This window comes from Procambarus clarkii, chromosome 44 (genome assembly GCF_040958095.1).
Source record: "Procambarus clarkii isolate CNS0578487 chromosome 44, FALCON_Pclarkii_2.0, whole genome shotgun sequence".
Classification (NCBI taxonomy): domain Eukaryota; kingdom Metazoa; phylum Arthropoda; class Malacostraca; order Decapoda; family Cambaridae; genus Procambarus; species Procambarus clarkii.
The window spans coordinates 20493045-20510264 of record NC_091193.1 but is presented as its reverse complement, the minus strand read 5'-3'; the positions used below and the strand labels follow the sequence as shown (position 1 = coordinate 20510264).

Genomic DNA, 17220 nt, shown 5'->3' with positions numbered 1-17220 from the left:
TTCAAAATGGCAGCAGCGCTAAACATCATATAAATAACATCGCACATTTGTAATATGTCCCTTGTAATATGTAATATATATATGACTTTGACCCTAAACATTTATTTCAACAGCGAATTAGAGACAATTTAACAGACACAGCTTATAATGAACTTAGACGAGATGTTTCCTAATAAATACACAACCATACGACCAATTACACCATCCGTCTGTAGTCACAGCTTTATACACAAAGAGGTGTATTTATGTATATATAAACTGAGTTTACATACATTGTGAACTTTCTTCAAGATAAGGGGAATACTCATAGATTAGAAAGTAAAGGCTTAATGTCCTTAACATCTATTAGTCAAACCATCAAGCTTCGACTAATTATACGGATAGACAAACACTGAACAGACTTTCCATAGTAATGTATTTCACGCGTTCTTAAGGCTACTCTTGGTTTACTTCACCACAGGTAGACCTACTCCAGTATCAGGCACTCAGACTTACTCAAGAGATGTGTTTCTCAGTCTTTATCTCTTATCCTTGTTTGATCATCCTTTAATCTATATACAGTTTACATTTCATTTTTGTTCCTTAGTGTAGCAGGATTTTAATTATGTCTGAGGGCCTACACTGAGCATCTACAGACGATTAAATAAATTAAGAATACACAAAAATGAAATATCGTCAATTGAGGGAGATAAAGCCTAGCTTGAGACAGACAGACGATACGGCACTTGGGACAATTGATGTTCAGAGAAGAATCTTACACAAACTATTAACAACATAATAAATAACAAATAAAGGAATAATTCATACTTATAAATACATTTCAGGTTCTAGTGGCTGGACTGGCCAGCTTTGAACATTTGGTTTCCATCATTTTCCGGACGATTACTCGTTTCAAGCAATTTCAATTTCTTTCATTATTATGCACCCCATACCCATCCCGTGGGCGGTGGTGTAAAGGAATACAGAGGTACATAATCGGTTCAGGAACTGAACCCTCTAGTTCGTTTAGCTAAGCAAATAATAATCTTTTGACGCTAGTTACAAAACTATTAATGTTATATATACATGTACACATACTCATGCATACATGTACATGTACATACGTATACATATATACATACACATATTTAATCGCCCACACAAACACACACTTCGTAAAATGTATATTGTCAGAATTCCGGAGCCTAATACAATAGGCTCATATTACATTATAAAACCCGTATTGTAAACCGAAATTCTGCGAGGAAAACATTAAATTCGTAGACCAGAAATATAAAAAAAATAAAAGGAAAGCTTAATGACCACATGTATATAAGTTACATGAGGCGTGACTATACGTGTTCCAAGAGGAATATTCAAATTGGCAATTGTCAGCGCAGTCGAAACTCGACCAACGTATCCCGGGTTCGTCCCCACACAGGTTTGTGTACTTTTTCTTTAATCTGATTCCCCTGTCTACCTAGTGCCTTATAGGTACCTGGGAGTTAGGCAACTGTTGTGGGCTGCACCCTGTAGAAGGTCGGTTGTTGGCCAAGGGAAACCTCGATAAGACTAACGCTTCCTGTCCCCGACCATGGGAAACCACCGTGGTTATTGGAGTTTCATAATGACGTATAGTGGAGCAAGATGGTCACTGATAAAACATAGTGACCATTGGGGGATATATGAAGTAATATTCATATATCATGGGTCATGATAATTCATGGGTCCCAAGGTCAGTTAGTGAGAATTCCCGAACTTGACAACCAGCGAGCATAAGATTATATCAAGTTAAAGCTTGAATTTAAGATCTATTCCCGCACTTTAGAGTATCGATGGGCCTAGGATAACACAACAGGTGTACTGGAATAATGAGCCTTCATCACCTTACTGTGATTCTCAACAAATCGTTGACTATACACGCCGTCTTTATTGCATACTCTACAAAATTACAACAATTAACGCTGTCAATCGCTTATACAGAGTTAATCATAGCCAGCCCACCACTACACCTCTATGGAACAAGACCGTTAATGATGCACTAACGTTTCTTACGCTATCGGTGCTCTGCAAATAACGTTTCTCGTTATGACCATGTCGAATGACAAAGGATTATGTAATGATTAAAATATTCTTCCTCAATTCGTATACCACTGGTCTTCAGGGCAACAATCAGTACAGGCTTACCACCAAGATACGCAGGTCTACCCCCGGGACGCGAGGGGGGCTACCTCTAGGATACGCAGGACTATCTCAGGATACGCAAGAATGCCGCAGGAAACGCAGGGCTATCCCCAGGAAGCGCAGGAAGAAGACGGGTGATCAGAGCCTCACAAGGACCACAAAGACTGACAGAAGGGCGGATCAGAAGGCACGGGAGCACCATGGGAGCATGGGATGGTTCCACCGGGCCAGCACGGAAGAGGCTAGCAGGAGGAGGAGGTGGCCTGCTCGACGATCCAGGGGACGTAGGAAGACACGCGAGTGTAGACGCCGGGGAACTCGGCCTTAGCACACCCAATGCCGTAGCTCACCACTCCCACCTGACGAAACGGAAGCCTGTTACCCACTTTGTACACGCCTGGTGGACGCGGGTACACACAATGATACTGTATTCACATATGTAGTTATATTTACTTATATTTACTTACAAATTGAGGATAGTGACCAAGATTCAAAACCGTAGCCACAACTAACGAAAATATGTCGTATAGAAAGTGTTAACCCCTCAATTAATGCCTTTCAATAATTCATGTTGTAAGATAATTTATTATTAATACATGTATGTTTGGAATTAGGCTTGCGGCCCAATACCAAACCAAGAGTGAAGCGCCGTTAGGTCTGGCCAGTAACTGGTTGGGTGACCTCACGAACATCCTCGCCTGGGTAATGAGAAACAAGGCCTCGGGTGTGTTTAAAGAGCAGACTGAGAGAGTTTGAAATGAAAGAAAACGGAGCAACTGGGAAATGAGAGAAAGGTTCAATGAGCGTGGTAGAAAATGCAACCCGTTCTCCTGTTAAAATTGTATATAGAGACAATTGCATAAATGGAGAGAATGAGGAAGAGAAGAGAAGGGAGAGTAAAGAAGAGGTAAAGCTAATGAAAGATAGAGTGAAGAAGAAGAAAGAAGGAAGAATAGAGGGAAGGAGAAGGGTAAAGAATTGGAACTCACTTGGTACCAGATTCCTCCGTTGAGCATCACCAGCGGGCCTCCAGAGTCCCCCTGACACGCGTCTTTACCAGGAGAAGCAGCACATACCTGACATGAGAGAGGTATGAGATTTAAGGTGAAACTTAAGGTGTTTGTACAGTGGCTTTTGTATAGTATATATTAACCACGCATGAATATCCCTGCAAAAAATATATCTTTATAGTATATTTGGCTTTTGTATGGTATAATATATGTGTGTATATCACGAAAATAAACACGTGATTAAAAATGTGACAATGGCAGACCACGGAGGAAAAATGAAACAGGAATTTCCTTAAGTACTTTCGTATATTAATACGAAAATCCTTCTGAAGATGTATTAAACGAAAGTACTTAAGGAAATTCTTGTTTCATTTTTTCCTCCGTGGTCTGACATTGTCATAATATATATATATATATATATATATATATATATATATATATATATATTCGGCTAAAATCTCCTTCAAATCACCTGACCACCAAGAAAAGGCGAAGGAAAGGAAATATAAGAAAGAAGGTAACTCCAGAAAGCCTTTAGGCCTAAATATGCAAAATATGCTAATATATAATAATATTAATTTATATTTGAAAACAAATCCCATTTTGAATGAACAGCATGTTAAAATTAAGGAATGCGACTTTGGGATCGGACGCTGAATGGAATGAAACTTGCCTGAGAACGGTTTGATCTGGCCTCGTGGTAATGACATGCTGAGTGTTGCCGTTAACGCAAGAGTCACGATACCTGGTTGATGGGGTTCAGGGAGTTCTTCTACTCCCCAAGCCCGGCCCGAGGCCAGGCTTGACTTGTGAGAATTTGGTCACGAGGCGCTAAGACTTGTATATTCTAGCGAAAAGTTCCTCTGACCCAGATGATGTGCACGTATTAAGACCCGCCGCTAATGTGTCATGAATGCTAATTTTTATCTTGACAGAGAGAGAGAGAAAGAGATATAGATACCAGCTCTTGCTTGTGGTTTCACTAGACACCTGTTTTTTATATGATAGTTAGTTACTTTAAAATAATAACCTCATGAAAAATTATTCTCAACGGGTAGGCTTCAGATGAGCTGAGGGAGGTTAACAGCTCTTGCTTGCAGTTTCAAAGAGAGAGAGAGAGAGAGAGAGAGAGAGAGAGAGAGAGAGAGAGAGAGAGAGAGAGAGAGAGAGAGAGAGAGAGAGAGAGAGAGAGACAGAGAGAGAGAGAGAGAGAGAGAGAGAGAGAGAGAGAGAGAGAGAGAGAGAGAGAGAGAGAGAGACAGAGAGAGAGAGAGAGAGAGAGAGAGAGACAGAGAGAGAGAGAGAGAGAGAGAGAGAGAGAGAGAGAGAGAGAGAGAGAGAGAGAGAGACAGAGAGAGAGAGAGAGAGAGAGAGAGAGAGAGAGACAGAGAGAGAGAGAGACAGAGAGAGAGAGAGAGAGAGAGAGAAAATAGGGAGGTAGAGAAGGTATGGCTGAACCAACAACAGGTGTGTGTCAACGAGGAAGGATGCACTAACACAGGTGTAAGGGTGGAACTGTACAAAGCAACCAACACCTGTTTCATGCCCCCCCCCCTCTCACCCGGAGGCCAGATTCATACTACCTAACACTGATCAATACAACCAAACAAAGCCACATCACATTCTCCAGACAATCAGCATTCCCGAGGCCCGCCGTCGGCTACAGCGGATCAACATTTTCACCCGGCATGCACTCCTAAGTCTCGCCAGGATTGTACGAGTTGAACATATATAATGTCGGTGCAGTCAGCATAACTATAACTGGTCAGTGTACTCATGGCTGTGGCGTCTCCAAATCTCCATGGCTGTGGCAAGTACATCTATTGCTGTGGCCAAAATGTACACATGATTGTGGCCAACGTATCCATGGCTGTGGCCTCTATATTCATGACTAACCAATGATGACTGAAGTCAATGTAATCGTGGGTGCTATCACTGCTGGGTTTGTGTTGGACTTAAGGCCTATCAGCCTCTGGAAGGTTATTAAGGCCAACACAACATTAAGTTGAATAAATCCACGCGGGCTGTGATGAGGGTTCGAACTTACGACCAGGATGATCCCAGACGCGCCTTAATCGACTGAGCCACGACACGGTAAAAGAATTGGAAAAAAAGGATGGAAGAGGATGTCTGTGATTATCCTGGACGTAAGTTCGAACCCTCATCACAGCCCTTGTGGATTTATTCATCTGATATATCACGCTATTGTGATTTGTGTGTGTATTAAGGCCAGTTGTTTGTCCACCAACCGGCAAATATACTATAATCCTGGACACAAAGACAAAAATATACTCTCGGTGTACATACACCGAGAAGCGGAGCATACCTCGGTGTATCCCAGGCTATAGTACTTATAACTACTATTATAATACTTTTACTACTACTTTAACTACTGTAACTATCATTAGTGTTACTGCTATAGCAGTCGTTCTCAGCTATATCACTACCATTAGTGTTACTGTCCAAATCCACAATAACTACAGCCTATTAGTTACTGGTGCTCCAGTAGGTGTACTGGTGCAGTGCTCCAGTAGGGGTACTGGTGCAGTACTCACGTGAGTGCCAGTAATGGTGATGAACGACTCCTTGTAGTTAGAGATGCACTTGTCATGGTCAGTGATCTCCACAGCAACTTCCTGAAGAACGCTAGGCTGGCTCCCAACTACAATAAATTAATATATAATTAATTATATATATATAATATATATATATATATATATATATATATATATATATATATATATATATATATATATATATATATATATATATATATATATATATATATATATAAACTAAAAATAACTTTTTGCACTTATCTGGATATTATACAAAGTCTTCCATTACACAGAGTTTCGGGCAAATCTTAAACCGATAAATAAGTAGAGAGTAATAATGGAAATTAATAGACAAATTTCCCGAAGACAAATGAATAATATAAACAGATACAAGTTAGTTCTGATTTAACATATCCAATAAGAATATTTTATATTATTTTTAATATATAAGAGTTATTTGCATTTTATATTTAAATTCTAAACATTTAGAATTCGAAAATTACTTCATAAATTATAAACTAATATGACAAATTACGAAAAATAATAAAGTGTATGAACATAGGCTACATACTCATTAATAATAATATAATAATCTCTCACGTGATGAGATGTAATTTATAATATAAAAATTCAAATTTTGTGCAAGTTTTTTTGGAGGGGGAAGCCCAATTTTGTACAGCAAGGTATACACTACATATAGCACTTGTTTAGTAGTTGGCAAAATTATATAGACGTTAGTTACTAGTGTAATTGTAGTAGTAACAATACCTATAAATGCTAGAACTGAGACAATGAGCACAGTTCCCAAAATGAGAGTACCTGTAATCGATTGTGCTATAATGAATGAACAACAATAATGTCCAACGTTGTTGGTTAAATTACACATAGTAGCATATTAAGATTTCAGTGGTGCTAAGCGATCAAATAGTTATGATAGGAGCAGGAAGAAGTGTGGCCAGCGCGTGCCAGGAGTGATAACATTATCTCCACACACTTTACACGCAGTACAAAGTGTTCAGTACCAGTGTAAACAGTGAAATAATACAGATAAAAGGAGGTGGTATTGAATGCCACTCGTGCTAAAAGAGAGAGAGATACTATAGATACTCACGATGGGAGAGGGTGCCCCAGCCGCTGACAACTGCTGTCTGACCCACGTAGTTATTAGAGGGTGAGAGGCATACAGGACCCACACGGTCATTCCAGGTCAGATCTCGTTCAAGCATCAGCACCGCCAAGTCATTGGTCTGAGCAGGGAACCACACACAATGTAGAACTGTTCATAATATATGTTTTAGGATTGTTTAACTATAGAATATATTTCATGGAGTTTTGTATCATGACATCTGTAATGACTATATAAATGGTTGTACAATCAATTTAAGGCGTTGAAATTAATGAGAAATATTTGTCAGTTCTATTTTTAAACCTATACCCAGCACTACTTTGAGTTATAATTGTTAATATGTCCCGTAAGTTTTAAACGGGCTTCGTATGATTTATTTCTAAGTTTTGGTTTAATTTTTGTTCCGAATATCCTTCTATTTATCCATTCTCGAAGATGGTGCCTAAAACTGTATAGTATATTATAGTAGAAGATGTGGAATTTGCCACTGCCATTTTCCTTCTTGGTGCATTCCATACGCCAGCCGATCCTCCTGTTTTGGTAGTACTTATAGTAACGATGAGGACCATCCTACATAGACCGACGTACAACGCAGTTAGAAAGTAGAAATTGGCACTATTGTATTTGGACAAATCCGGAAATTTTTTATATTTATGTTGCAAAGACAAAGTAAACTAACCGAACCTAACCTTCGTAGGCTTCATGCACGATATCTGAGGCCTAATATAGTACATACGTGTGCTATAGTAGGCATAGGAATATTTAGGTTTGTTTTTTATCTTATTTTTTTCGGACTCTATAAAATGAATAATACTAAATTCTACTAATTGCTTAGTACGTCAATCTTTGTACTATACATAGTTACAAAGAATATCTAAACAGGAGGATGGGTTGCATACGCTCACTACTGTGATACTGAACACATTATTACTTGATATATCCTTGTGATTCATTTGAGTATTTAGGTTCCACCTGCATCCCCTTGGTCGAGTATCACTTTTATCAAATATTATGCCCTTATCTACCCCGTTAATTCCCAGGAGTATGTTATGTGTTGAACATGTCTCCCCCTTGTCCCTTCACTTTCTTAGTGTGTGTGTGTGTTTTCGGAAAAGAGTAAAGGAGGTGGAGGACTCACCAGTGTATTGGGGTCGAACTCTGGATGAACAGCAAAGTTCTGGACTTTAATCACCTGAGTTGTTCCGTCCAAGTCGCTATTGACGTTGTGTTCCCCGGCTACCACCGTCACCTGTACACTGAGAGGGGGAGGGCACGATATATTAACTGGCAAACGATGTTTAACAATGAATCAATATTATTGTTGTTGCTCTCTAAAACTTTTTGTTTTCTTTATTAAAGAATATACAATATAAAGATCATATTTACATAAATTTAAAGGGGAAATACTATATTTATATAGTTCATATAATTCTCAGAAACCCATTTTTCATATCATGAGCATGAGCCAATTTTAAATGGATATAAGTATAAAAGTTATGTATTTGCTTTAGTATAACACCACAACTAACAAGGTTGATCATCAAACTGCCATGTTAGAACACAAACTATTTATTCCCCATACTCTCATAGCCTAATTTAAATATATCTCCCATTCCCAATTCCTTTATTTTTCCTTTTGTCCTTGAATTCTTTTCCGTCTTATCCCCATCCCCATATATCTTTTTTCTCCACATCCCTACATCTGTCTGTCTACTCCACACTCTAACATCTATTTATCTTGTTGACCAAACCACACACTAGAAAGTGAAGGGACGACGACGTTTCGACAATCGACTTGAGAATGGTCCAGGACGGACCGAAACGTCGTCGTCCCTTCACTTTCTAGTTCACGTGTAATTTGGTCAACATATTTCAGCCACGTTATTGTGACCCCTTGTCTGCATCTATCTATCTTCTAACCCTTTTCCCTCCGGTAGTCTTACTTCTTGAAGTTGAGACAGTGGGCGGCTGTGAGGACATGCCTGAAGGTAATGATTGATCCCCCACATTCCTTAGGCCGTCCCTCGTCCCTGATTATCAGCTTGGCCATCCACGGGTACTCTCCAGGCTCTGCCTCGCCGCCTCCCACGATACGCGTCGCCCCAGCACCAGCAGGAGCAGCGCCACACACTGTAAAACATGGAGCTTACTTCACGGTACCTACGAGGACTCCAGGTCTTAGTTCATTATTCTCCGCTACTAGCTTTGTTTTCTCTAGTATGCTTTAGTTTAACTTTTCTGACGTTCGAATTCCTTTTCGAATTTATGTTATGGAAGGAGGTGGTTTCCACGACTTGGTGGTCATTAAAGTGGTAGGAAGCCACACCGCGGGGCAGAGAGAGCTAAGAAAACCTAAGACAAATCTCACAAGCCTGTTACTAGTACATAGGGTCAAGAATTTGAGTGTCCACTTACGAAACCTATGCATCTTTCTTCATTTACGGCGGCTTAGAATATATTAAACTGGTTTTGAGCTCCAGAATATTACGAGGTTGCCTATAACAAAAACTTTATATTGCTAATTTTTGAAGCTCTTAACCTGTTTAATAAACACAGATTAACCGCCATGATCGAAGAACTTTGTACAGGTTTCACAAGCGGACTCGTAAATGTTGATGACTCAAAGAACGTCAGTTGGCACGGCATCACGTGGACTGACCTGACACAAACGAACTGTTCTCAAGGTGTTGAGATCATGATTTATAGGAAGACAGTTATCAGAAACAAGTTGAAATGTGTGTGTGTTTAGCCGCTTAGTGATTGTAAGACGAAGAGACAGCCGCGCCCCAGCAAAACACCTAACATTGGAACAACGTTTTACGGTGCTACAACTTTAAAAAATAAGGTTGTGGGTTTGTTGGGGCTCCCGTGAAGTTATGTGATGGTTGGGATTAACAATTCGAGGGTAGTAATAGATAGGAGTAACACTGTTAGTGGTGTATTTAAAACATCGACACAGATTAAAGGAGAAATGTTATTGGACCGGAAATTGATTTAGAGATTTCTCTTGGATACGTTTCGAGCGTCGGGAAATACGAAATGAATTGTTTTAATTATTTCTACAAATCTTAGTAGCAACAGCAGCGACAAGAGCGGTAGTCGAATTAATAGTAGTAGTAGCAGACTGGTCATCACTGGTTGATATTAACATGACTTTGACCCTTACTTGAGGCACAGTTGGTAGCTTGTTGACCCTGAGCAGTGCTGAGGCCGCCGCCCCCACCCCCGCCACCACCGCCTCCAGAGCCTCCGTCGTTACTGCCTGCAAAAGACATGTCTCTGTAAGTTAAAACCTCAATTATCAATTATCTCTTAACAGACATTAAAACCCGTGCAACAGGAAGTATTCGCACAAGTAGCAAACATTTAGCTCAGTTTCCACTGCGAGCGGGTTAAGACTATACCTGTAGCGCTGATGAAGCAGACAATTTTCGATTTTTTGGCCCTACGCCTCCGCCGCTCGTAGAGGACATACAGCTGAGAGAGGCCTGAGAGCGGCGTGGGGAGCTCTAGTCCACAAGACGTGCTGTGGGGGAAGAATGGTGTCTGACATTATCACCATCATAACCTGTTATCATTACTGGGGAGGTGGGTGGTGGTGGAGGACACACTGAAGGTGGGTGTAAAGGGGGGGTGGGGTACAGGACAGCTTGGATATACAATACACATTAATAACGTATTGGCAAGGCAGACTCACGTGGCTATGGAGATGCCGTCGGTGAGGAAGAGATACTCTTTTTCGCAGGTGGCTGTACTGAACTTGCGGCAACTGAAGGATAGGGAGGTGCCTGGTTTGGCCTGTAGGAAAGACGAGAGACAATTTTTTTAGTAATGGAAAGAGCGGGCTGATAAATGCAGACATGAGAATAGAAGTAGACAGGCATTAATATATATTATAAAACCCACTTATCCGAAAAAAAACATAAATAAAACACAATATTTAGATTTCGACTTATCATGTGGCCAAGCATGAATGGTCAAAGTCAGATCCCCTCACGTGTTTTTCTTACCAAGAAGACCATCTGGCAGAAGGTAGAGGATCTTGGCAGCTTAAACTTGACCTCGTCCTCGAGTCCCAGTGTGTAGGTGCCTGCACACTCGCCCACTAGAAAGGAGAAGCGTGCAGGCTGTTATCCCCGCTCCTTATAATAATGATTCCCGTTGTCGGGAACACGTAACTTGTACTTAGGCTTATCAAGGTATCTCCCTAGGTCAACTTCCCCAGGATGCAACCCTCATCATATGCCTAACTTCCGGATACCAATTTACTACTACGTAAACAGCGGCATCAGGTGGATGGAAACGCGTACAACCATTTCTGTCCCGCCCTGCGATCGAACCAGAGATCCTTGATTGTGAGTAGAAGCCGTAGACCACAGTACTACGGGACCTATTATGATGACGGTTCAGTATTTACTTAGCATTTACCATGGTGGAAACTAAGAGGAGAAGCAAGATATACCAAGGGAGGTGGTGTTTGTAGATGCCGTGACAACTCAGTACGTCGCCGAATGCAGAAAGAACAAGCAAACATGTAGAAAATAAGTTAAAGGAACACTCAGAAAAACAGGGAACACTCTAACAGACACAAATAATAAAGCAAAATTAACGCGACTGAGACACAGAATGACAGACTCGTGGATCACCCCGACCAGTATTCTAGGCGCTGCTAAACACACAAAGCAACACACCAACATCACTGCCATACCGTTCCCTCTTTTCTTGGGCCTTTTCCTTGTCTTAGACTTGAGTTTGAACTTGAACCATGGGTAATGCCATGAAGAGCCACGACGACGGCCTGACCAAGTCTTGGCCTTACCGGTGGAGGTGCGGCTGGCTCCTGGGGAGGTGCTGCTCACACGAAGGCGGTTGCAGGTCTTCTGCCTGGGCGCCTCAGGTGGTAGCAACCGCCGCCTGGAGCACTTCAGGAACCGACGCCCAAGCTTCGTCAACTCTCCGAAGTCCTAAAGGCAAATACGAATTGTGTGTATTGCATTTAACATAATTTTTTGGTTGGGAACATCTAGATACAGTAATACGCAAATGAGCAGAATTTCTATTTACAGACGAGAAATAACGGAAAATTAGCCGTAGTCAACAAAATTACGATAACGGAACTATACTGTTCTGCTGCGACGAGGCTTCAGGAAGGTCCCTCCCAACGATTGATTTAGATCTGACCATGTAAACTGTCAAAAGAATTATCCTCACAATATCTATCATTATCTACTGATATGCAATTAAATTTTGGGATTTAATGGCCATAGAATTGCAAATGTTCATGAAATGTGTAATTATAACCTCCATATGAATAGTTGATTTAAGATCAAACCAATTCCGTGTAATTGTAACTTTTTTATCTAAAAAAAACACTGGAGTCAAGAAATACGTTTATTTGATAAAGAAATAAGACTAACTTTGATAGCGCACAAGTTCAATGAAAGTCGATGACCTGCGCGCATCATTGACTTCCACCTGACTTTACTTTTGTTTTACTCTGTAATGTGTCATATTTAACAACTTATATCTTAAAAAGTATCGCCCTCAGAATTAAAAAAAACATTATTTGTGATTAAAATAATAGTTTAATACGTGCATATCTATCTAGATGCATATCTAAGTGCATTAGGCTTCTCAATAAGGCCTGTAATTAATATATTGTATATAAATATAGAATAATTATTGACACTCTTAGAGCTGTAAGCTAGGAATTTCAACGTGCCTTTTACATTCGAGCACGTATTCGAGCTCTAGCCTAATCTATACTCTATATCATGTAGAGGAAGGTAACCAACACCAAGCCTTCCTGGCTGAAACTTACCCTCTGAGTAGCGGCCCGGGCCTCCCCATGCTTGTGGCCTACATGCATAGTACGTTGGTGTTTCTGTCGTAGTGGGCGGGGGTCCACGCCCGCAACATGTCCCACCCACACGCCCACCAGCAGCGCTACCACCATCCAAACACTGGCCACGGCCTGACGGCTGGGAGAGGCAGCGAGGTCTCCCATCCTCGCTCTGAAAATGACAACTTCGAGGTGAAATTCCTTCAGAGACCGATTCGTGGATTTTATTACGGAAAAACGCACATTGAATATCCATTAAATACGGTGAACTTACGACCTGTCAGAAAACTTTCGATAAAACAGGTTTTATCGTGAATTGGCAGGACGTGGAGGGGGCAGGTACTCCCCGTGCTGAGCTGCGGAGTGCAACAAGCCACAGGTTGTTGTTATTGTTTTAGATTCAGCTACAAGGAACACAAAAAGCAAGTAGCACGGGCTATGGTGAGCCCGTTGTGAACTTACCTGACACAGGAGTGGAGCTGTAACTTGAGCCATAGGCGTCTGGCTCATCTTATATACACTACTGAACATGTGCCCCGGGGAAGCACGTCTATAATTTCTTTCTGATGCAACAGTTACACAGGAGCACCTGCCATAACACTCCCGTGTCTACACTTCCGGCCTAAACTAGCACACAATATCCGAAAAAATAAGGAATTTTTTTCTTCCAATGAAGTATATTGCAAAATCTGAGAGTTGAAGAGGAGCTAATATAGCAACTAGCCTAGCACTAGAACCTCGTATAAATACGATAATATCAGCTTTACAAACCGGAGGCGCAAATGTCATAATGAAGTTAGAGAGAACTTTTTTAGCTTTTTAGCGTAAAAGTAGCAGGAAAATACACTGGACTCGAGAAAGACATTGTAAAATCTAATACAATAAGAGTTAAAGTATAGATATGACAAAAACTAGAGGGTCGAATCACTGCAAAAGACAACCGATTGCTGGTAAGGCGGGGCTCAGGAGCCACTGATCTACCCTACGAGCACATTTAGACAAGTATACAGTTTCCATGGCAAGTATGCTAGGTTACTAGATCATCAAGAGTATTAATGCACGAGTTACAATAGCTATGAACCGGAACCCCGGAGCTGGATCTCGCTCCTCATATACACCATTAAGTAAGCACACACAGCAACAAAGATGGGTCACCACGAGTTTATCTCTCACACTGTAACTAAAATTAAGTAATTACAAACATGCAGACCCATTCATAAGCTTTAATGAAGCTATGACTTAACTTCTCAAACCAGTATGACTATAAATTAGTTCCATATAATTCTAAACCAATCAATTAATACAGAACTAGTGAGATGGCAGCCACGAAGCTCCCATCACCTGCAAAGGATACAAGCCACATCGTACACAAGACGGTTCGTCAACGGACAATAATTCTAGCCTAATAATAGATTAATATACGGTGTATTTCGATGCCCGAAACGCTTTGCGTAATAGTGGCTTTAGGCATTGTATGTACTAGCCCTATCTTTAAATCCATCACTCTTTGTAATATCTCTTACCTAAATAAACATTTGATTTTGATTTGGTGTTAACAAACAGAAAACGCGCAGAGTCGACTCGTCGTGTGAAAGATTTGATCATACCTCACTGGTGAAGGTGGTGGTGCTCGGTCCGGCTGGTACAACTCCTGTGAGTACACACACGCTGCAGTAACTTTCATTCATATATATATATTTTATCCTTTCCTTTTGACCTTCGCGTGACAAAGAACGGAGCGTCACGTCCTTGCCCTGTAATGTCCTTGGTTTCCACTTCCCCTGTCCGATTACCATCTGCTGCCCCACGGCTTTCCTGGCGCGTATCGTCCTTGACATACTTGACATACCCTTGACATATTTCCTGGCACCATAACTAACACTTTGGCGGTGGGACAGGGCTGGGGTCAGGGAAACAGGACTGGGGTGGGGGGTGAGACAGAGCTGACGTGAGGGTGGGACAGGGGCCTGGGTGGGGTGAGACAGGGCTGGAGTAGAGTAATTTAGTGTAATATAATAAGCGAAGGGCTGAGACAGGTTAAACTGCTGAACTACTCTCGTAATTCAAAAGATTACTGAAGACACTGCTATAGACATGTTAACCACCTCTGGCTCATTCTGAGAGAGTCAGTCACTCGTCCAGGTATTATTTGCTCTCATTTGTAATTTTATAATTTGCATTGATGATAGCCGGTAACGGTCAGACCAACGTCACTCTTAATTAAGTTTCTGGAAGAGTGATTAGGAGTCAAATCTCCAGTTTTATTGAGAACAATAGTCTTCACAACCTATGTCAACGTGCATTTAGAATGGGGAGATGTTGCCTTACGCAATTACTCAACCACTATGACAAATCACGGAAGCGTTAAAAGAGATACAAATTGCAGATGTTGTATACACGAACGTTGCACATGTGTCTGATGTGAGATCATGAAGTGATAGCCCATAATATGAAATCAATAACCCATCCCATATTAATGTCAGATGACCTGACAATGGACAAATAACCCACTTTAAGACATACAAGCTCCGGCGATTTTTATGAAGTCTGAAATTTAAGACCTGTTTTCCGTAGATTTTTTGGACAATTTTTCTTCTCGGAGATAGGGAGATAAAGAGGGGAGGAAAAGAGAGATGGGGAAGGAGGGAGAGAGAGAGAGAGAGGAGGAGGAGAGAAAGAGAGAGATAGGAGAGAAAGAGAGGGGTAGAAGGAGAGAAAGCATATGAGAGTGTGGAAAGGAATGGAAGGAACTATCGGGAGAAAGCGCCATGCCATTACGACACTATAACAATGGGAAGGGGTCAGGATAAGGATCTGGAATGGGACGGTGGGGGGGGGGAGGAATGGAGCCCAACCACTTGGACGGTAGGGGATGGAACGCCGACCTGCATGAAGCAAGACCGTCGCTCTACCGTCCAGCCCAAGTAGATGGTGTGGGGGAATGTTCGGAGAGAGTGTAGGAGCCCGGGAGGAAGGTGGAGATGGGAGAGAGGGGGCAGGAAGGAAGAGGAGAGGAGAGTGGGATAGGGGAAGAGAAGAGGTGAGAGAGAGAGGGGGGGGATATTGGGAGAATGTGGGTGGAGAGGGAGAAGGGGTAACGAGGCCCGGGCACCGCCGGGTACAAAATCTATATATAAGATAAGGTCACAATGACAGCATAGCACATAAATCATTATATAATGCATAGTTTAGATTTATATTACAACTGAACCTCGTCATCACGTGACCGTCAAGCCATATACAGAACAGACTGACATTGTTGGACTTGCGTTACATGTCATTATAATTGTTAATCCGTCACAGCTCACAAGTACTCCATTCTTACCTTAACATCCAACATACCTATACAATTATAAACTATTGTTTTGCTAACAAAATAATAGGACCGGCTTCCTGTCCTCGTCGAGGCCACGAGAGAAATAATGGCCCTCAGGTAAATTCAGGCAAATTTTACTTACCTTTTCATGTCTTGCTACTCTGGGAATTAATATTTGTTCTACGGTATAGAATATTCAAAATACAACAAGGACTGTTTCGAAATAATTGTAACACTTGACTATTTCAGTATATACAGGTGAGAAACTGGGAGCGGAGACGATTAACACATCCACTCCCCACCGTCACCCCAGCGGCACTGTGGTGGGGGTGACGGCCAGAGTCTATGTAGGTCGTGTTGTGTGGCCGGGAGGAGGAGGAGGTGGTGGGGCGGCGGTCGGGGGAAGTTTCAATTGAATTATGATATTTAGGCCTTTGACCAAGCGCTATAGGTCGTAAGATTACTCAGGAGAGTCGAGCGAAGGGGGTGGTGGGGGAGGGGGTCGTATGTAGATATGTCGGGGAAAGAGGAGGGGGGGGGGATTATCCCCGTACTGGTGTAATTATTTGTTAATGTAGTCTTTGTGGGTACACGCTGATGTACTGATTAATAATATCAGTAAATAGATGGTGTAATAAGCAATGGTTGGTGGAGTGGGGGGCTGGGATGATGTGGCGGTGTTAGGCCTACTGCATGTAGTGATGTAAGACAATGGTAGCTGGCTTTTGTAGAGGTGTGTGGGCCTGGTGGTGGTGGTAAGCCTATGTGCTCCAGGTTCTTCATTATTTACTTAAATTTACATGAGAACCACCATCTCCTTAGTGGTGTCGACTGAAACAAGACGTCGGCAGTTATTTAGCCTCACTCCCCCCCCCCTCCCCATTATTCGTGAGAGTTGTTTCCTAACTTGACTTTGAACTTAAGAAATGTCTAGGCATTTACATATTCGGCGGGTAGGCGGTTCCATGAGTTTATAGCCCAGTGGGTGAAAAAGTATCTATTGTCTGCCCTACATTGTGGCTTGTTAAATTTTTGTCAAGCTGTTGGCTCTTGTATTTGTTACACTTTTGTTGACCTTTTAAGAATGGGTCTGGATTAATATCCTCCATGTTCAATATTTTAAGTCTCAATGCGATCAGCTTTGTCATGTTTGGTTTGCAATGTTGTTAGCCTTATGGCCCTCAACCATTCCTGATATGAGCCGA

The 17220-nt window shown here is 41.6% G+C and overlaps 1 protein-coding gene across 1 annotated transcript; it reads right to left on the bottom strand.

The window, feature by feature from the left end:
* Positions 1-398: 398 nt before the first annotated feature.
* Positions 399-16316, bottom strand: LOC123745286 (serine protease 52). The gene is made up of 13 exons (XM_045725669.2): positions 16158-16316; positions 12679-12871; positions 11677-11821; positions 10868-10962; positions 10555-10655; positions 10262-10383; positions 10024-10119; positions 8801-8987; positions 7996-8113; positions 6843-6978; positions 5729-5835; positions 3153-3239; positions 399-2522 (listed from the first exon to the last, which is right to left on the bottom strand). The coding sequence occupies exons 1-13, from the start codon at positions 16163-16165 to the stop codon at positions 2406-2408; spliced, it is 1512 nt and encodes a 503-aa protein (XP_045581625.1). The 5' UTR covers positions 16166-16316; the 3' UTR covers positions 399-2405.
* Positions 16317-17220: the final 904 nt, after the last annotated feature.

Coding starts and splice junctions, on each gene's coding strand:
- LOC123745286 (XM_045725669.2), bottom strand. Junction 11,822..12,678: donor CCCGGGCCGCTACTCAGAGG/GTAAGTTTCAGC, acceptor ATTTGCCTTTAG/GACTTCGGAGAGTTGACGAA. Junction 3,240..5,728: donor TCACCATTACTGGCACTCAC/GTGAGTACTGCA, acceptor CTCTCATGTCAG/GTATGTGCTGCTTCTCCTGG.